This window comes from Genypterus blacodes, unplaced genomic scaffold (genome assembly GCF_046128005.1).
Source record: "Genypterus blacodes isolate CSIRO-AG114 ecotype Tasmania unplaced genomic scaffold, CSIRO-AGI_Gbla_v1 ptg000076l_1, whole genome shotgun sequence".
NCBI lineage: Eukaryota > Metazoa > Chordata > Actinopteri > Ophidiiformes > Ophidiidae > Genypterus > Genypterus blacodes.
Genome location: NW_027466885.1, coordinates 1,535,246 through 1,551,346, shown reverse-complemented (window position 1 = coordinate 1,551,346; position 16,101 = coordinate 1,535,246). Strand labels below are relative to the sequence as shown.

At 42.0% G+C, this 16,101-nt stretch overlaps 1 protein-coding gene across 2 annotated transcripts; it reads right to left on the bottom strand.

Annotated features, from left to right (window-relative positions):
* Positions 1-140: 140 nt before the first annotated feature.
* LOC143006783 (polypyrimidine tract-binding protein 2-like) lies at positions 141-14,007 on the bottom strand. 2 transcript variants are annotated; one of them, XM_076158068.1, is made up of 14 exons: positions 13,871-14,007; positions 12,833-12,860; positions 11,367-11,427; positions 9,544-9,716; positions 8,641-8,781; positions 8,308-8,463; positions 7,772-7,882; positions 7,449-7,659; positions 6,755-6,870; positions 4,518-4,551; positions 3,778-3,870; positions 2,478-2,694; positions 1,826-1,903; positions 141-1,647 (listed from the first exon to the last, which is right to left on the bottom strand). In XM_076158068.1, exons 1-14 carry the CDS (start codon positions 13,876-13,878, stop codon positions 1,518-1,520), a joined length of 1,557 nt encoding a protein of 518 aa, XP_076014183.1. In that variant the 5' UTR covers positions 13,879-14,007; the 3' UTR covers positions 141-1,517. The 2 variants fall into 2 exon arrangements, with proteins under 2 accessions (XP_076014183.1, XP_076014184.1); XM_076158069.1 differs by having other exon boundaries at positions 7,461-7,659.
* Positions 14,008-16,101: the final 2,094 nt, after the last annotated feature.

Below are 16,101 nucleotides of genomic sequence, written 5' to 3'. Positions count from 1 at the left end.
GCTCAATCTAGCTTATTACAGCTTGTTCTCAAGTGGCTACAAAATGGATTTTGGCCTCTTTCCCAACCCGGGACTGGAGATGGTTCCTGAACACAGCAGACAGGAGGAGGAAGGGACCGAAGAGAGACAGAAGAGCTGAATGAAGAGCTACAGAAGAATTTTATTGGGCATGCTACAGAGGTAATGCAGAGTACACTAGAAAACACGAGAGGGAAAAAGTAAACAGCAAGAAAAACCAAATCGTACCTCTCCTTGTTAGAAAAACATTCAGTCTTTAATTGTGCCTCCTCCAAGCTAAACCAGATTCTTACATTTTACCATGTATAAAGTCACACTGAGAAAACTATCCATTAACCATAGTCGAGAACAAACACCTATCAAGTGGAGAAGTCCTGTTAGGGATTTAAGAAAAGAAGAAGAAAAGAAAAACGGAATTTATGGTTAAAATTCTCGGCACGTTGCTGAAATTCAAACTTTAAGAGTTTCGATTCAATGCTGGGATTTGGTTAAAATTTATCAAATCAAAAACACTAAAGGCACATGAACTTTGGTCCAACTGAGTAGCCCTCTCAAGTAAACCGTCACAGGACAATGAAATCACAGTGGACTTAAATTCTAATTCCTTCCACAGCATGCAACACTTTCTGACCTTCTGGTAAAAGAACTACACATGCTTAGAAAACATTGTCACTGACGAGTACACCTAATCACTATAGGGGAAAAAAGCATGAAAGACTTAAAAAAAAAAACACCAATGAAGAAATACTTAGCCACAAGCCGTGTTAATGTGGTTTTATCTGAAGCATGAATTTTGATTTTAATGCTCGGGAGAACTATCCCCTGATGAACATACTTGTGGAGTAATGGAATTCAAGTTACATTGCCTATCACAGGTTGCTATAAAAATTCACGTCTTTGACTTCGAAATTTACATTTCCCTGATGCTAAAAAAAAAGAAAAAAAAAAAAGAAAAAAAAATTGTTTTGAATGTCTGGATCTCTGAAATCAAACAAAAATATTACTACTTGACAGAAAAGCTTCAAAAATGGTTTGGAATATAACAGCTTACTTTCTCACTAACTCCCCCAAAGTGTCCAATATCAATGCTCCTCCAAGAGAATGAGGATTTTAATGAACACGTCCAGCAATAGAAACAGTTGATATTGTCAAGTAAGGCACGCAAGTATTATTTCAACTAAAAAAGGATTTGAACAAATGATGAGCATCAAACTATTATACAGGGGGGACAATGGATGAAAACGATATTCAGCTTGACATAAAAATAAAGAGGTGCAGTTAGAGGGAAGATGAAAGGATCCTGTATCTGCACTGGTACAACAACTACACTTTGTTCAACAAAACAGTGATCTAAATCAAAGTACCAGCCTCAAGGAATGACAGTAACAACAAATGCAACCTATGAGTGCGGCCCCCCCAAGTGTCCAGACACAGTCTACCGATTGCCGGCTTCGAGACAGTAAAGCCACGGCACTGTCAGGAGATCCTGGGACAGAATCCTAAATGGTAGACTTGGAGAATGACACCCTCAAATGTTGATTGCCACCCATGTTGTAGTTGTGAAGGTCAATCAAGGCTTGAATCGCTTCCTCTACAGTTGACATCTGAATCAGAGCCATTTTCCGATCCCTGAAAAATATTAAAACCTTGGTAACTACCATAGACAATTTGTTTTTTGAGGTTGAACACATAAGACGCACAAGGACCGAAAAGGTGGAAAGACGAAGCCTGTTCTAAGCTGGAGTTACACTTAAGTTAAGTCTCAGTGGGAAAATGTGGCTGCTTTGGCTGTCAGTGGTCTACTTACTGGAAAAACTTGAACGCTTTCACGGTGCCTCCTGCGTTGGAGAATAGCAGCCGCAAGTCATCTTCAGCCACATCTTGTCTGTGAAAATGAAGGTCACAGAGGACAGTCAATGAAAGAATGCAGCCAACATAAACAAACCCCCCTCAGGCGAGGACACAATGAGGACAGAAAGGTACACTTTGTTCATTTTTGTCTTCTTCATTTTTGAATAATTGAGAACATCTGAATATCTGTTAACATTTTCCTGGTAGAAGCCAGTGGGAACAAAAATGGCTCCTCTGATCAGGCTTCTCCGGGTCGACACCATTTACAGATACGCATGTCATTATGATGACAGACACAGATGCTGCCCACACAATCAATAAGTCTCACACATCCGCACCAGGCCAAGAGCACCAGTCAAGTCCCGTTGGCGCAGACCCCCGATTGTATATAAGCCCCATATGGTAGAGACCTGGCAGCCATGACGGGACTCAACCCTTAACCCAGGGGCTTAAACCTGGGAGGACAGACAACAACCAACACCGGCCAACACTGGTGGGTCGTTGGCCGGACCTTGAAAAGACCCAGATGGCTCAGCTGAAGAACCCGGGTCTATTTGTGATATTATTGCGATACTACAACCTCCTCGGCCGACTCGCTCCACACTTACGGGACGTTGGAGAGGTGGAGTGTGGCAGAGGGTGGGAAGATGTTCTGGAAGTTCTTCGATCCCGGCTTCTTGAAGCGGTGGAGTGGGGAGTTTGTGAAGTCTTTGGTCAGGCCCTGGTCGTCCAGTCCGTCGCGGGGCAGTGCCACCGTCTGGTGCTTTGAGAGCGTAACTCTGATGATCTTCCCGTACATCTTTTGGCCGTTCAAATGGCTCATTGCTTAAGCCAAAGAAAAGACACATTTACTTTTCAAACTGAACCAAAACTTTAAATATATACACACACGTATACACACACACACACACACACACACTGCTCAAATTAAAGGAACAGTTAGAGTGTAACACCAAGTCACATAAAGGGCAGGGATATCAATCTGTGCACCATCAGGATGTCATTCCGGTTCCTAACAGCAGTCGGCCATCAATTGTTTAAAAACCTGCTGGAGATCAATTTTGTAGGGCTCTGGCAGCGCTTCTCCCTTTCTCCTCACATTAAGGAGCAGATATCTGTCCTGCTTCTGGGTTGATGCACTTCTAGGGCCCTGTCCAGCTCTTCTTGGTGCTCTTGAGACAAAGCAAACCTTCCTGCGACCGCACCTATGAATGTGCCAACCTGGAGGAGATGGACTACCTTTGGAGAACCTGATTGGGCTGCAGATACCGCCTCATGCTACCAGAAGTGACAAGGACACTAGTAGAACTCAAAACTAGAGAAGAAATAGCCCGGAAGGATAAGGAGAGAAACCCAGATCTTTTTGGGGGTCGTCTTGCTTTGCACCTGTTGTCACTTTCATTTGCACCAAAGCAGATGAAATTGATCCATGATCACTTGTGCTTCCTAAACGGACAGATTGATATCCCTGAAGTTGAACTGACTTGGTGTTATGCTGTGATGAATACGTGATATACTGTATGTATTTGCGTCCCTATGTTGCTTCATTCTTTCTGTTCATCTATCCTCCTCTTTTTCTGTGGTTTGCTTTAATTGATGGATGTGCGCGCGAGCAACTGCACATTTGAATTTCCCTTAGGATCAATAAAGTGAGTTTGTCTGTCTCTGCGTGACTGTCAATGTGTGTGTGTGTGTGTGTGTGTGTGTGTGTGTGTGTGTGTGTGTGTGTGTGTGTGTGTGTGTGTGTGTGTGTGTGTGTGTCCATCACTGCGTCTGACAGTCTGTGATTGTCTGTGTGCGTGAGTGCGTGAGTGCGTGAGAAAAAAAACTAAATGAACACAACACAAAATATCCTCCTTAAACAACACAGGGATGTAGAATTGAAGAGAATAATGACTCAGTGCTCACCAAGCTGGGCTTGGTTGCCATCAGACATCTGAATGAGGGAACTGTCCTTCTTATTGTATAGAATTTTCACCCTCTGGACATCACCATACACTCCTGCATTAGAGCCACAGCCAGGCAGGGGAAGAGGTGAGGTGGAGAGAAAGCAGACAGTTAAGAAAAACAAAAGTTAGCACCGGAGAGGGCATTTCAGACAAGAAACAAAGAGGAGAGAACAGCAGAGTACACACTAGAGATTTACAGTAGAAGTTGAGAGTGAGAGGTGTGTAGAGAGAAGAGAGAAGGAGAAAAGAGACACCCTCTAAACAGATAAGTTATCAGGCTGTGTCAGATGGCTACAAAGAAGTAACGGCATGCAAAAATAAGACCTGACGTGCATTATCAAATTATCAGAATCTATTTCGGGGGTAAAGTAATAAACATTAACCCAAACCAATGAATGGGGGACAAACTGTTTTACAAATTACCAAACAAGCTACTGTGTGCAAACAAATATACATCGGCTGGTAATAATAATGAATAATGTCTCAAAGATAGAGTGGACTTACAACAAACAGAGAAGGTAGAAGAATGAGAGAAGGAGAGAGAGGAGAGATGCAGAGACGAGAGAAGGATAGAGAGACAAGAGAGAGAGAGAGAGAGAGAGAGAGAGAGAGAGAAACAAAGAGAGAAACCGAGAGAGAGAGAGATAGAGAGAGCAAGAGAGAGAGAGAGAGAGAGAGAGAGAGCTAACGATAACATACCGAAGAGGGTAAACAGACTTTGGGGCGTAACCATCTTTAGAGGGAGAGAAGAGCAACAAGCAGCGTGAGACAGGTAGAGAGGTAGAAGAGTCGGAGCGGAGCGGAGGTAGAGATGGACAGATCGATCCAGAACGGAGGTAGGTAGGAGGAATGGTGGTTTTGTTTTCCCCCCGGTAGAGTGATGGAGTGGTGGTGGGTCATGTGGGAGGGGGCAGGGCGAGGAGGAAGAAGAGTCGGGAAGAATTTTCGGGGGCCATTAAAATGTTTGAGGAGGTGGAGGGAGGAAGGAAGGAAGGAAGGAAGGAAGGAGATGACGAGGTGATTTTGGGGGGAGGGGGAGCAGATGAAAATCATCGACCAGCGCATGGAATGGAGGGTGCCAAAGAGGGGGAGGAAAGGATGGTGGGGAAAGGAGGAGGGTGGGGAGGGAGAGAGAGAGAGAGAGAGAGGGAGAGTGAGAGAACAAGCGAGAGTGAGAGAGAGGGAGAAGGAGGGGAGAGAGAGAGAGAATTATGAATAGGGAGGCAAATGCAAATTGGGGGGAAAATATAAAGTGAAGAGGGGGGACAAAAAATAAAATATAGGTCAGTACACTGGAATAATGCAGGTAGTTTGGTCAGAGATAATGGCTTGGATCAATGTTTTCTTTTCGTCAAAAAACAGCAGGTAACTTGCGCCAAAATGTATTTCACCCTGGACAAGCATGGGGTAAAGGTACATTCATGTCAAAATAATAAGAAAATCAGCAATAGAACTCATAACCATGGGGGTAGAAAACAACATGCAGCAGAACCTGAAGATTGACAAATCTTTCGGCAGGAGAGAAATAACACCTAACCTAAGAACAGGGAGATTCTGAGGGAGGGGTAAATTAAGAGACCATGCAATTAAACCTGCGTCTACGGTACAATTTTGGCATGCAAGAGTTGATGTGGAGGCCGCTTGAGTCAAATGCGGCGTCCACACAAGTCAAGAGACAGAAAAAAAAAAAGCTTAGGCACAGTATCTAAACATCCACGGGTTTGGATACTGCGGATGCGCCGGTGTGACACCCAATCACGGCCCGAGAGAACAGAGAAAACAAACAAGACTCGAGAGTGAAAGAGGAGGCGTTAGGTGGGAGATTTTGGTGCTATTTTGTCACGGTTTCTTAAAAGGGTAGAGAGAGAGGGAGCAAAGACAAGTGTTCCAGAGAAGAGGCAGGTTGTCTCGTTCCAAAACATGTGACACAAGAGGCTAAGAGGCCACAGAGTGATTTCATATGAGCTTTCAGACGAGCTTTCATATGAGCTGAGGAGAGGAGGAGAAGAGAGCTTAGAGAGAAAAACAGAAAGACAGTTAGCCGAGTTAGATACAGTTCGACATTAGAGATAGAAGGGCAAATCATCTGAGGAAGAAAGAAGGGGAGGTATTGGTATGGTGACAGATAGTAACCCCCCCCCCCCCCCCCCTTTGTTACATGGATATTATGAGTCTTGACCAAAAAAAAGACAACATTTATGTGGGGAACACAAAATGGAGCAAAGAAAAAGGTTGGACAAAAAAGTCTTCATTACAAAACAGATGGTATAGCACGGCCCGGGTCCGCTTTGGATTCCTAAGTATAGTACGAATTGTGATCATTTCTCCTCCGTGCCTTATGACGGTTCAGGGATTATTTGCGATGATGCAACACTAAAGCCAAGCAGACACTGAATGAGTACGTCTGCATTAACTGACACTGCATAATTAAAACACCCATAGAGATCGTCCAAAGACAAACCTGGGATTCCTATGCTCACACTCAAATCTTGATAAGGTGGCTCTGCACGCTGAATGAAACCTCACCACATATTCATCTATTGAGGATTTTTAATATAACTTGTTCTATATGTATCAGCAAAATGGTGGAACCTGCAGAGGGATTTAGGCTCGCATTGCTTTGACTTTGGGAAATCAGATCATGCTTAATGCAAATTAGGGGTAACAAATCAACTCTTACAGTGTCTGTCTTCCTTCAGAGTTCCTCATACTACTATAACAGCCAAGAAGATCCATCTCGAAATGTTCCAAATTGAATTGGTTTGATGACTGAGCTCTCAGATTAAACATGCTGCAATTGTACAAGTATAAGAGACTGTACAAGAGACACACGACAATGAAAATGGAGATGGTAGCATGAAAGGGATAACCGGCAAGAACCAGCCAGGGGTAGGGTGGGAGTCCATATGGCTGGTATGTGTCTGGATGTTACTGACCTCCTCGTTAAGGTTGCTGACCAACAGGACACCACTGGCCCCTGTCTGTCCAGCTAGGGCCACCCTCCCAGCTGCAGCAGCAGCAGCTGCTGCCGCACTCAGAGGGTTCAGGGCTCCTGGCAGGGGGAATAAAAAACAATCAAAGAATGGGGAGCAGAGCTATGCCACAGCCTTACAAAGTCAATCAACAAAGGAACACACTACTTAAACAATAACTGTAGGTAACGATGAACTTTTCAGTCCTTCAAAACAATGCTTAGTATTTGCATTGGAATTCAACAGCAAGTGTCACATTCAATATCTACAGTTGAAAGGGAAAATGATTTATCTATTAAGAGTTATAACTGTCTATGTATCATAGTTTTAGGGCCACAGTCTCAGTTCTATCAGTGTTTTCTCTAACAAGGGACAGTGCTCGCAGCTGTTGGGATTAAAAAGGTTGACACCATTACACCCCTAAAGTAAATTAATACCTACATTTCTAGACCAAATTGAACTTTCAGTGAAGGTTATATAAGCAATCTGTTATCACATGGCATCATAGTCAACAGTAGAATTCCATGCATGATCAATTTAAAAATCCCCTGGCCAGTGGGTGCTATCATACAGAACTGTTGCTTAGACCAGGCTGGATCGGTCTGAACAGTTCAAAGACAAAGAAAAAAGGACAGAGTAGGAAAAAAAATTGATCTACCTGGGATCTTACCGAGCAGGGAGTTGGAGTCCTTGCTGAAGGCTGCGGCCATTGAGGAGTCGACACTTGGCTGGCCGTCACCTGCCGGCAGCTCTGGTCGTGTGTAATCACGGCTCTTATCGTTGTTGTACTTGACATTTAAGTTGACCAACTTTGAGAAGTCGATGCGCAACGTGCAACACGAGTTGTAGATGTTCTGGCCATCCAGTGCCTGGCGGGGGGAGATGTCATTACACTCGTTTGTCAGCTTCTACGTTCATTGTTGCAATGTACAGAGGCCAACAGATCTAGACAGTAAGTGGGTGATTCATTCATTCTCTCACCAGTTTGGCATGCTGAGCATTCACAGGGTCGCTGAACTGAAGGAGGGCCTGGAACTGATTGTTCTTGGTGAAAGTTATTATCTTCATGACTGTGCCAAACTTGGAGAAAATCTGTCAACAAAGTAAAATGACATACTTGAGCACTGACCCTGCACTTTCCAAAACATCCCAGGGGAGACATTTGGTAGTAAGATAGGTAAAATGTTTTATTACGTACAAATGTTGAGATTGTTATATCTTTTTAAATTCTTTCTCTCGTGGTGATTTTCTGACATAAAAAGGTTTTTGACTTCAGTAAATTAAGAGAAATATTATTTTCAAAGTGGATTGTGCTATTTCTTAGTATTTCTATATATCAATGTTTAATAAAAGCCTAGAGAAACTTGCCGATGAAAACTGACAAATGATATCGGTTAACATTACATCATATTATTGTTAAAACCCGGCAGGAAAACATTGAGAACAGGTACTGTTGTAAATGGCTTCATGAGCAAACAAAACAAGTATGACTGATCCACAGAATGACATATTTGTACCTGTTGGAGTACATCCAGCGTAACAGGGTAGAACATGTTATCAATGATAATGCGGAGCACGGGACTAGACGCAGCAGCCAGAGCCTCTTGTATGTCCGAGCTTGGTGACCCGCCGGACTGGACAGCAGAAACTGCCTGGAGCACTGCCTGGGTCCGCTGTGGCAAGAGAAAACATGTCGGTGTGTTTACATGCACGGCAGGAAGAAGGGAAAACTGCAGAGTAAGCGGTGTCGATGGATGGATTTCATAGCATTCTGCCATTACACAACTATTTGCCTAATTCAGTTCGTGAAATGTGTCAAACATGATATCCATTATTCTCTCTCTACTTACTTGATTGCCAGCATCTGTCTTGAGCTCTTTGTGATTGGAGTACTGGATGAACACAGGGACATTACGCACATGAGGAGTAACTGTGGTGTAGTAGTTAACCATAGTGATGGCTGCCTCCTCTGTCCCCATCTCCAAGAAGGCCTGGGATTACAAAAAAACACAATAAAGCTGAATTATATCGCATTATTAGCATTTGTAGTGGCTCGGCATTGCCCCATGCTTGATGTAGATGGGTCACCTCTTAGGTTAGCTTTGCAAAAAGCATGTGTAACGTGCATGACAAGACTAGGTAACTTTCTTCTACATGTTTAATTCATTTAGGGTTATCCCCAAAATGCTCATATTTAGGTCCTATAGATTATATGTTTAATAAGTAAAATTGGCACACCCTTGGATGCCGAGGGATACCGTGGAAAAAATGCCTCATAAAACCTTTTAAGTGTTGGAGCACAGCTCTATGCTTTATAAAGGGTTTTATTACTCATGCTGAAGGGTATTGATGTCCAACTAAAACATTTCATGTCCAAATTAGATTTATTGGACTTGGGCTTGAATTCAGATTAATAAACTCTGTGATTGAAAATGTGTGATCTAGTGGTACAAGTGTCTTCTTAAATTCCCAACGTTGCTGGTGTTTCTGTCATGCGGAGTTATAAGCATAAACACAAGCATAAAATGTGTCCAATTACTGCAAGTTTTAATTATTAAATCCAGCTCTTGTATGTCTAGTCTAATTACTGCACACCACCAGTGTGAACTACCCTCATCTCCCCACAAATGGCGTGGCAGTCAATGTATAGGAAATAAGCAGCAAAAGGCAAAATTGGGGCAAAAACAGGGGGTAAGAAAAGTGTTAAACCATTATGGTGCTACCAATACTTAATATCAGTTTCTTCCACTTACCTGGTTCTTTCCCTTCAGAGTGAGGATGTTGGTGACCTTTCCAAAAGGCAAGCCAAGGGCAATGACCTCAGTCTCTGAGGCCTCGTTGGGCAGCTTCCTGATGTGAAGCACGCGAGATGGGGGGGCCTCATCCACTTTCAGTTTTTTGCTATCACTGCCATTGGATGTTCCATCTGAAATGTCAGCATCATCATTGATTATCTGCACTTTATACTGAACACTGTATCAAGCTACATTTTAAATTCATACATTCATATACTTTGGTACAACAACCAACAGAGGCAAGTCACAAATGTTCCTTGTTTTGTCAGTAATGTCTCAACGTCCCAATAACCACAAGTGCTATGTCAATCCCAGTTTAAATTGTACAAATGTTACATGCTTTCCCAAATGATGGTTTATTCTGACTCGTTAAAAGAAACTGGAACAATGTGACATTTGGCCAATGAGGATTTGTTTTATTCCTTCGGCCAAACAGATATCTCCCAAAGCCTTTGAGTAAACCTTACACATGGTGGTACGGAGTTTGGAGATTTGACCCGATTCTTTCAAGTACATCTGCTCTTCTCTGCATTTTGCAGTTTCCAAAGTTGCTCTCTTTCTCTCATTCCCAGAGGAAAAGAAGCCAGGTGGTAGATGCAGGCTACATATAAGTTGCTGAAATTTAATAGATTTAAAAACTTGATCATTTCAAATATAATTTCTTGTCAAAGCCACAGGGAGCCACTAAAGATAGGCAAAAGAGCTGCAGGTTGCCGACCGCTGACCTAGACTCTCTCCAGAGTCTCCATCCATTCAATAGTGCAGCCAGACGGACAGAGGGCACCAGGAGGGGCCCGCATGCCACTCAATTAGATGGAACATAATGACCACTTCCTGACAGTTTTGTGCGGAGCAGGCAAATATTTAGAGACTTAAATTTTGAAAACAGTATCATGACTTGTGTCTACTATCACTATTCTTCATAGATGAGTCAAGTCAGGAATTTGCTTCAGAACTGTAAAATCTCTCATTTCTGTCTGGACACAAGTTTACAACAGTGGATTTGCCGAGATGAAACTACAGAATGTTTTCAGTTTATTCCCTGTTCTAGAAACATCAATGAGCTTTGGTCATTACACACCACGATGTGTGTGTGTTTGTGTTCTTCCAGTCACACGCACATGGAGTGTACAGTACATGTAATGGACCATTTACTTGGCCAGGAAAATAACTGAATTAGGATCATTTTTTAGACTGTGAAAGATTATGTGACTCTTTAATAACAGAGCACATTTCTTTGGGGAAATAAGGATAAATGCCACCCTGACTCCTTCCTGAGTCAGCAAATGAGTTCCTATTATTTCACAGAGTACTGTTTATGGTTAATAACAACATAGGTAGACAATAATTGGACAATATGTTTTTGTACTGATAAAATCAGTCGGTAAAGTAGGTGATTAAGAACCTCAACCATTTTGTTTTTGTGTTATCCGCAATATATGAGATTAGAAATATTTAAGGGACTGTGTTACCGATTGTAGATTTTAAATTATCATTTCAGATCTGATCATTTGAGTTGTACAGAGGCATTAAAATGCACAAAGGCATCCACTACATATACTCCAGTCAAGTGCTGTGGTGTGTGGCTGCCCACCTACTGAGAAATTGTGTTACTCAGACAGTAAATTACTTCTGTGAGGGAAGACATCTACTCACAAAGGCTATTTCGCTTTTCATAATCCTTAAATCTTCAGATCTTTTGAAAAGCCTTCAGTCATCACCAATAGAACACAGATAACATCAATCCCCTCCCTATTTGCGGGTGGTCGGAACGAACTCACCACTGATACTGCTCATGCCAGAGTTGGGACTGTTGTACATACTCATCTCGTCTGATCCTCTCTACAGGAAAAGAAAAGACAAGACAGTCAGACACAGCTGTAAAATAATGGAGAGAAAACATTTCTACTTCCCAGATTGAAACTCGAAAGACAATAATAAAAAACGGAACTCTCTAAAGACAGTTTAAAGGAGTGAAAGGCAGGTGGGATGGAGTAGGTGAAAATGGGCATTAAAGAAGCACAAGAGTGGCCAGGCTGCTCCTTTGTTGGTTTAAGTTTAATCTTGCTGAATTTAAGATGTCAAGATGTGTCATTTCATCCGGAGCTGCTCGAGGTCCCGAAAGGCTCTGGGAAGCTGACAGGCGCCATGCGCTCTTAAACCTGACTGATGGGATGACGAGGAACCTGGCTAGGGACTCATTACACACACAACTTTGTAATAGCTTCATACGCCCCCTCCTTGTTTCCGTCTGACTGAATTTGAACCAATTGTGCTACTGTCACTAGAATTCTATATGGTTAAGATAAACTCGATGTTGCAGGCCCTGGTAGATCCACATGGCACAAATAAATTGAAAAGTAATAAAGTTGTCGGACATTGGCTAAAATGTGAGCTCACAGTGCATGAGCTTGAGGAAGCAGAGAAATTATTCCACCCCAACAGCTGGCAACTCTCTTTTGTCTCCGACAGGACATATTGATGAAATAAACAGGGCAAGAAAGACCAAACATACCAGAGGAATCAGTATTTTATGACTCTTCCGTTTACCTTCAAGGGAGGACTTTAACTTTATTTTGTGCAGACAGAAATGCAGCTGGCACTCGACAAATCATGTTAGGTAGCCAGAACCTCAGTGCATTCACACAAAGAAAAGTGTATTGCTTTGAAGTAAACAGGGTGTAGCATTAAGTAAGGTACCTTTAAAATGTAAAAAGTCATAATTGTTGTGGCATGTTTGTTTGCATCCATCTCATGCATGTTCATAGTGTCACGGCAGGTGTCAGTGATGTAAAAGGCCAAAAAAAAACAAGAGCAGAACGGTGAAGGGCTCACAAGATGGCCGAGAGATTTGCAAGGGATGAGTTTACTTCAATAAAATCTGTTGTTAAAGTTACTAATGTGCCCTTGGCTTGCCAACTGAGTCACACTGCCATTCACATCAACAGGCAAATTTCGAGTTCACCTATGCTGCATGTCTAAGTTATAATGCAAACCCTAAAAAAAAATCATTATTTTTTACATAATGTAATGGATTCGATACAAGCCTGATTTTATCAATGTGACTGTGCGAAGGTACATCATGTACAGAATACCCGTATGCAAGATACAGTGGATTTTTCTTGTGTGTGTATATATATATATATACCAACATTTTTTACACCTACAGTGTCTACATCACAATACACCACCACACAACACTCCTATGATTCCAGTTAACAAAAGACACGAAGATCTTGAATCTCACCTTTACTCCGACGCCAACATCACTGATGCTGAAAGAAAAAAAGAAAGCTCAATAAGAAATTTGATCAAAACAAGTCAACCTCTCAATAAAATGTTGATTATGTTACAAAATGATGTTGAATTCAATTAAGTTCATGTGGACCCTAGCAGGTCCTCCCGGTCAAGCAGTTATGGAAAGCATAGTAAATATTGGCCTTAACTATAGGTCACTCAAGATATCTCCAATTCTACATAGAAATGCAACATAAAATCATGTTTATTTGATACACTTTAACAATAAATGCATCTTTCACAGCACCCTCAACGACCACTGTATTTACATAAAAATTCAATATATCACTAGATGAAGCAACTTCCATAACTAGACTGAACTCATCATAAATTCAAGTATGCTTGCTCACAGCTACATATCTAGTTTGTAGTAAATACAGCATGTTAATGTTAAATTCAGACTTAGCCACCTCCACATGCGTTCCCTTGCCTGTTGACTACACATACCACGGCAGAACCACATTATTCTACTAACTCCGTCCCTATGTCTGATACATAGGCTTGCCATGCTTCTAGTGGTTGCGGTGTGTTTAGTTATTTGTTAATTTATCGCTATGTTTTATGGAAAAGGCAAAAGACTGATACAGTGCCGCTTGGCTAGCTGAAGCTCCCCTTGGTTAGCTAAAGATCGCTTAGCTTAGCCAGTTAGCTCTTACATAAATCAATGAACAGTGCGATGCTAACGTAGCATAGCTTTGTACATGCTAGCCGCTTCACGCCGCAGGTGACTTGAAACAAAGAATGGCTATGCGACCTGTTTAATTTTTTCACAAAGCGGTCAACGCAACAAATTCTTTTAAAACAGCCATTACGCCTGTTGATGTAAAGACACCGTGATGGTTAGCAAACACATCCATTAGCACTTCCTTAACACGGGAGCGCGCGTGGCTATGGAAACCCGTTAACACAAGCTAACGAGCCTCCTTTATAGAGCTTATTCAAGCTCACAATGAACGCGGCTTGATCAATAAGGAAACATAAATATTACCCATCCATTTCCGGAGTGATTGGTTAGAACCTCTTATTTCGACTTTGTTCTCTGTCCCGTTTACAACAACACAATGAGCCCGTACACAAATACACAGGAGAGCAAAATGGAGGCAACATGAAGAGAAGCGACGACGACACAACGACGGAAATGACCGAAAAGTTACGATACTCCGAGCGCGCGAGGAAGCCAGCCGGCACCTTTACTGGATGGGTTAACATTTAGAAAATACTTATCCCACAATTAAACACATATTTAAAAAAATATATATTTTGAGTGATTATGCATACATATAAATAGTTGTTTTGTTTTGTGAAGTTTGTGCAGTTGTCATTGCAGGGCATGTACTGTACTATGATGTATGACAGTAACACATTTACGGGAAATACAATTTGAAGACACACATTAATGAACACACCAAAAATAAATAAATAGCATAATAACTCAAATAAGCGCTGGGTGTGGGTCATTGTCCTTAATATGTGGGGGTGGTACTTTGTCTAGGTCAGGTCTACTTTAAAAATTGAATCTCAAATCAAAGTACCTTACATCCTTTATATCAGTGGTTCCCAAAGTGGGGGGCGTGTACTGCAGGGGGGGCGCAGCGCGGGATCGGAAGAGGAGCGATATGAATAACTAACGTCTGAGGTAAATGAATGAGGCGCTTCTTCCTCTCTTCTTCGTCTTGAGAGAATGAGCGTCCAGACCGACATATTGCGGGCGCGAAAAACTTCTGATCTATAAAAGGGGGACCCTGCTGAAAAAGTTTGGGAACCACTGGTTTATATAATAGCTAAAATTCCAGGAAAGTGCTAATTTGAGATATCCGAGCTTCTGTGTCAGCGGTTATTGAGGTCTTTTTCACAATTATGAGTGCTGTTACACAATTCTTGGGCTGGACTGTCACATGGGGGTCTGGTTCATGTCATGACTGTGAGCAGTGACTCTTCAGCATCGGTGTGGAAATGGGAAGCGAAACAGGCTGCAAAAAAAGATTGCAGTATGTTTCATCCGACCCACCAGTTGGAGAGGTGGCATCCACATTTCTATTGGAACTGACTGCATGTTGCGTGGTATGAAAGTTTAATAGGACTAATGGTGCCGTATAGCTGTTTATAATAAGAGACATAATGTGAGAGACATAATGTTTCCCTTATTTATATGACTAATCAAACACAGATACTCACTAAATAAAACTCTCTCTCCCTCTCTGCTTTTGATGGTGGGCTGTCCAGTGTGGGCATTCGGAAAAGGAGTTATAATAAATGGCAAGGCAAACGTGAACTGATTCTGTTTCTCTCTACACCTCCATATTACTCATGACACACCGGCTATTCAACACACACCAATAAATGTGACCCCCTGTGTTATTTATATAGGCAATATTATATTGACTTCAGATTTATTTTTTGAGCAATTGTACTAATGACAATTAATTCATCCTATTATTCCAACTATGAAGATCAGTCACTCTAAAGGCTAATGTAACATCCAGTTTGGGATTTGTTTTGTATGTCAGGGGGAAGGAAGAGAAAAAAGGCTAGTTTTTGCATATGATTAATCCTGACAGACATACATACGTCATGCTCCTGGGCTCCTGACAGCGTCACGCCCTGGGTGAAATTAACGCCTAACTGCTTATCTTAAAGGACCTGGGATTTAATTAAAAATGACATTTCCCCACAGACTCACTTGTGCTTCTGAGGCTGCCATGTTGAAATTGGCTGATGAGGGACCCTCTGAGCAAAAGGGAAATAAGCAAACTGTCAAACGCTCAGCAAATCACCGCCATTTATCAGCCCTGCTCGCTGTTCAGGAAATAACAGTGGACTGACATCCTGCATGGTGCACAGTGCTCCGTGGATTCAAGTCACATTGTTATTAATAGGAGGGGTGACAAAAACAAGCCTGTCAAATGTGATATGGAGCTAAACAATGTGGTTGGGCTAAGTAGGGGAATTGGTTGCTGAAATTAGTTCTTTAGTCACCACTGACATACGTTAGCACTGACAAAGGCTTACATTTTAAATTGAAACTTCTGTTTTTTGAAATAAGTGCCACTCAGATTTCAAGCTGTCAACTGATTTAAACAATATGGAACCCAAAACACACTGTTACAGAGCTCAATTCACATTTTAAGATGCTCTCTTGACATGGCCTCACTGTCTAAGAATAGGGACAAATTGGGTACCAGGGGGAAAAGTCCGTGCAAGAAGTACCTCTTTCCTCTT